General features: G+C 34.7%; 1 protein-coding gene across 1 annotated transcript; it reads left to right on the top strand.

Moving 5' to 3' along the window:
- Positions 1 to 239: 239 nt before the first annotated feature.
- selenok (selenoprotein K) lies at positions 240 to 4,234 on the top strand. The gene is made up of 5 exons (XM_051117793.1): positions 240 to 341; positions 1,221 to 1,311; positions 3,534 to 3,611; positions 3,703 to 3,795; positions 3,868 to 4,234. Exons 1-5 carry the CDS (start codon positions 323 to 325, stop codon positions 3,869 to 3,871), a joined length of 285 nt encoding a protein of 94 aa, XP_050973750.1. The 5' UTR covers positions 240 to 322; the 3' UTR covers positions 3,872 to 4,234.
- Positions 4,235 to 5,078: the final 844 nt, after the last annotated feature.

Genomic DNA, 5,078 nt, shown 5'->3' with positions numbered 1-5,078 from the left:
TAACATTTTTAAATTTTTTTTTTTTATTTTTTTTTTTTTTTAGAAAGAACAGACATGAACAGTGTGTTCGTGTGTGTGTGTGTGTGTGTATCAATCAGTCTGTACACTTACATTTTAAAAAGAAAATCTCGTTTGCCTATACAATCAAATCAAACTGGCAATACCTAATCAACATTCTTTTACGAAATGGATTAGCAAGCTCTTTTCTTTGAATAAGTTCAAATGGCCATTCCTTAACTGTAAACAAACGTCACAACCGAACATTGACGCTATTGCGCAGTACCGGAAAGGAAGCCTAGTTTCCGGTTAAACAACAGTGACGATGGTTTATGTATCAAATGGTGAGTGCTAAAAACAACTCTTGTTTTGTTGAGACGAATAGTGTTATTTTTGCTGACAAACCTGTACAGTTCTTATTATATATAGTAAACTATCGTACGTGACTAAATATGTAATTTAGCGTCTTTGTGTTAGTTTTACGCCAGCCGAGAGCAAATACATCCATTATTAGATTTTTCTGTCGTTTTGCCTAACATACATTTTTGATATGCCACCTTATTTATTTATTATGAGTTATCGATACGCTCCGGTCTAACCAATATTTGGTTTTGTTAATGTTACAATAATAATATCCGGGTAGAAATGTTACGGAAGCTATTATGGTGAATACGCAACTCCTGAATATTCATTAAATGACGCTGACGTTCTCATAATCTTTCTGGGTCGCCAGCTTACATATTCATGAGTCAGCATTTGCTGACCTGCATCAATCAGAATCAGAATCAGAATCAGAATGAGCTTTATTGCCATGTATGTTTACACATACTAGGAATTTGTTGTAGTGACAGAAACTCCACAGTGCATGACAGTGACGGGACCAGACACGATAACAGACAATAAAAAAAAAACAATATACAATTATACAAGACAGACAATGTGCAAAATAACAAAAACTTTACATATACAAAATAAACAAGTTACTATGTACGTAAAGTACAAATTTTAAGTGTAAATAGAATACAACCTTTACGAACGTCATGTATTAAATATTCATAATGACACTTTTGACAGAGTAGGATCCGTAATTTAAAAGACTTAGTGGACATATTACGTTAGGTATTATTCGTACATTATAGGTTAGTTATTTTTTAGGCTTAACTGGTGTTTTATTTGTATGTGTCTATATACATATATATATAAATATATTTCTCTCTTTTCAGGTCAGGTTTTGGACAGCAGGACCCGGTCGCCATGGAGACTGTCTTTCCTGAGTGACCTCTTCTGGGGTGTGGTCGAGTTTATTGGCTTGTTGTAAGTTCAGTTTGTTTGTTTGTTTGTTTTCTATGACCAGTTGGGAAAGTAGTTTCCATTTTTATTTGCATTGCCAACATTTTTACTGGACTCACCACAAATGAATGACAATACTAATTTCGTTGTTAGTAATTTCTTTGTTGTAGTATATGTTGAAAATATTATTTTTCATTACGTCAAGTTTTTATTAGACTTTTTTAGTTCTTTGCAAAAAGAATAATTCCAATGAGCTAGAAATTGTTCCACTAAAATGTAGCTAAATTCATAAAAACACTTTTGCTAGGAAACAGTGGTTCAAAACATTACTGGCTAGTCTGTAGTTATAATAATACATTATTATTATTTATGCTTCCAAGAGTCTTACAAGTCATTTCTGCAATTTTGACAAAACCTTTGCTTACTAGATAACATTTAAGATCATTGTTAGTCCAGTCTGTGTGTTAGTAGTGGGGATTCTACACTCTGTTTTAGAATCTTTCTGCAGGCTAGTGATGATACTGATACTGAACTTGTATAGATTTATAACAATACTGATAATAAATTGTAAAAAAAAAAAAAAAAAAAAAAGGATCAGTTAGTAGAAGGTGAATATGTTAATAAAAAATGGTCAACGATTAGTCAACCCTGTTGTAAAAAATTTTTTCTCTCTTTTCATGTTGTAAGAGGTTGTATTGTTCAGTAAAGACCTACACACATTGAAGGGTGAAGAGTCACCAGTGTGTGATTTTCTGTGAAATAACCTTGACTGTTAAGCATATTTTACTGGGCTCTCCTGCTTTTAATGTTAATAGGAAAACATTTTATTAAGAATTAAGGGTGAATAAGGAACTAATAAGGATATATTTTTACTGTGAAAAAATATATATAATTGTATAATTTGTAGTTTATAATGTGTTATTAAAATTTGACTGCTTTTTATTTTATTGTTATTACAGTATGATTTTTGCTGTAAATACAGCTGTTGAAGCTGGTATGGTATTAAAGGAGAAGTTCCAAAACAAAGATTCACAGATAATGTACTCAGCCCCTTTTTATCCAAGATGTTCATGTCTTTCTTTCTTCAGTCGTAAAGAAATTATGTTTTTTGAGGAAAACGTTTCAGCATTTTTCTCCATATAATGAACTGATATGGTGCATTTTGAACTTCCAAAATGCAGTTTAAATGCGGCTTCAAGCGATCCCAAATGCGGCTGTAAACGATCCCAGCTGAGGAAGAAGGGTCTTATGTATCAAAATGATCGGTTATTTTCATTTAAAAATATACAATTTTTACTTTTTAATGTCAAACGCTCGTCTTTTCTAACTTTGCCTGAACTCTGTTTTATTCTGGTTCAAGACAGTTAGAGTATGTCGAAAAACTCGTATTTTCTCCCTCAACTTCAAAAATCTTTTCAAAATCATCCTACATCACTGCAGAAGTACCGACACAGTCTTTGCAAAGTGAACATGCAAAGAAGATCAAACACCCTTAACAAAAAAGGTAAAACAGCGATATAGGGCGATTTTGAAGTTGAGGGAGAACATGAGATGGGAGTTTTTCGACATACACTAACTGTCATGAAAACAAAAACAGAGTTCAGGCAGGGTAAGACAAGACGAGCGTTTGACATTAAAAAGTATATAAATTGTATTATTTTTATTAAAATAACCGATCGTTTCGCTAGATAAGACCCTTCTTCCTCGACTAGGTCAGTTATATGGAGAAAAATGCTGAAATGTTTTCCTAAAAATACATAATTTCTTCACAACTGAAGAAAGAAAGACATGAATATCTTCGATGACAAGGGGGTGAGTACATTGTATGTGATTCTTTGTTTTGGAAGTGGACTTCTCCTTTAAAAGAATAGTTTGCCTAACTTGAAAATTTGCTGTGCACTTACACTCAGGCCATCCAAGATATAGATGAGAATTCATGGGCAAATTTTTAGCAAATTTTAGTATTTGAGTGAACTATTGCTTTAATAAATAAATGAATATATGCAAGTTACATCATTACACCAGTAGCTGGCAATGAAATATTCAGAACAAACGCAAGCCTGCACGTCATTGCTTAAATATATCACAAAAATCCAAACATATAAGTTTGCAAGGCCTTAAAGTATGGATTTACAAGAAGTGACCATTCTGTCATCTTGCCACAGTGTTTGCTCTTGTCTCTAGGAGCACTAGAACCAGTGATGATTGACCTTCCTGAACTTATGATCTGTATAATGTCTCTACAGCTTCCAGACTCTTGTTCAGCCAGATCTGTCCAAAGATGGACAAAACAGTGCATCATCTCGCTTCAGTGATGGCAGAGGGTACGTCCTCAACCCTACATCGGCATAACAGCTGTGTGTTTCATCATGATGTAATCAGGTTCTCTGTGTTTACACTGTGATGCTCTTGCAGTCCTCCTGGATTCCCTGGGCGCAGACGGATGGGTAGAATAAACCACGGTGCGGGTCCCACCCCTCCTCCTATGGGCGGAGGAGGATGAGGAAGGTTAGTAAGAGTGAAGAACCTGTATAGCAAAAACTTACAGAATAAGAATAACCATTTGTCTGTCTTTTGCAGGTAAACGCCTGCACAACGATGCAGGCGCACAGGGGTGTGAAACACTGGTTTTAGTCTGCATACTGCTCAGATAGGGCTCCATTGCAGACGCGCACACAGTGCGTCACACTCCTCTACTTAAGGCTGCCGCTGCTGTCACGCAGTTTCTTGACGTTACTCTGGGAATTCCTTGTCTGAGGGGCCAGAGCGACTGATCATGGCAGCCAAACCCCAGCCACCATCACAGAAAAGCAAACACACACACATACATTACACGTTACAAAACATCTCTCTCACTTTTTTTTTTTTAAGTAATATTTTCCAAAAGATATGTTGTAGTTAATGTTTTATGTACACTTTGCATCAATAAAGTAAGTTATAATGATAATCCTTTGTGTTCTGTCTAGACTCATGGTTTCTACAGTCATGAAAATCTGCAAAAATGTCAATATCAAAATTTCTGTAGTTATTTTTATAGTGCTTTTTGTGAGCGCAGTTTTTCAGATTAGATTTTTAAGATTTTTTAGTCAGGAATAACATTAATTACAGACCACACAGTAAATCCTGTCAGTACTTATCAGGTTACTAAATAATACTAAATACTAATTAACTGAATTAATATTAAAGGAATAGACTATATGAACAAAAGTATTAAGAGACCTGACTATTACACCAACAAGGACTTAAATGATGTTGCATTGTAAATACATGGACCTTAATATGGAGTTGGTCCCTACTATTGTATACTAGCTTCCACTCTTCTGGAAAGGCTTTCCACAAGTCTTGGAGTGTTTCTGTGGGACGTTTCAGTTCATCCCGAAGGTGTGACTCTGCGGTCCTTTCAAGTTTTTTCACACCAAGCACATCCAACTCTAGTCCAAACATCTGATAAAAACATCACAATAATCCACACGACTACAGTCCCATCAATTAATGTCTTATGAAGTGAACAGCTGCGTGTTTGTAAGAAACAAACCTATCAAGAAATTGAACATCAGCCAACATCTTTTAAAAAGCTGAAAGCTTAACTTGAGAAAACTTACAAACTGTGGGTTTGTAATGAACACATCCATCATTAAGATGTTTTTGACTTTGCTTCTAGCTAAAACACAAGACTATTATCCATAATATTGCTTCCTCCAGTTAAAATGTTTAAATGTCTGAATCAGGAAAAAAATATATATATGCACTGTTTACAAAATGCAAACTTTCTCCAAATCTGTTTCAATGAA

The sequence above is a fragment of the Labeo rohita genome, chromosome 8 (assembly GCF_022985175.1).
Source record: "Labeo rohita strain BAU-BD-2019 chromosome 8, IGBB_LRoh.1.0, whole genome shotgun sequence".
Classification (NCBI taxonomy): Eukaryota; Metazoa; Chordata; class Actinopteri; order Cypriniformes; family Cyprinidae; genus Labeo; species Labeo rohita.
This window is presented reverse-complemented; position numbering and strand designations above follow the sequence as displayed.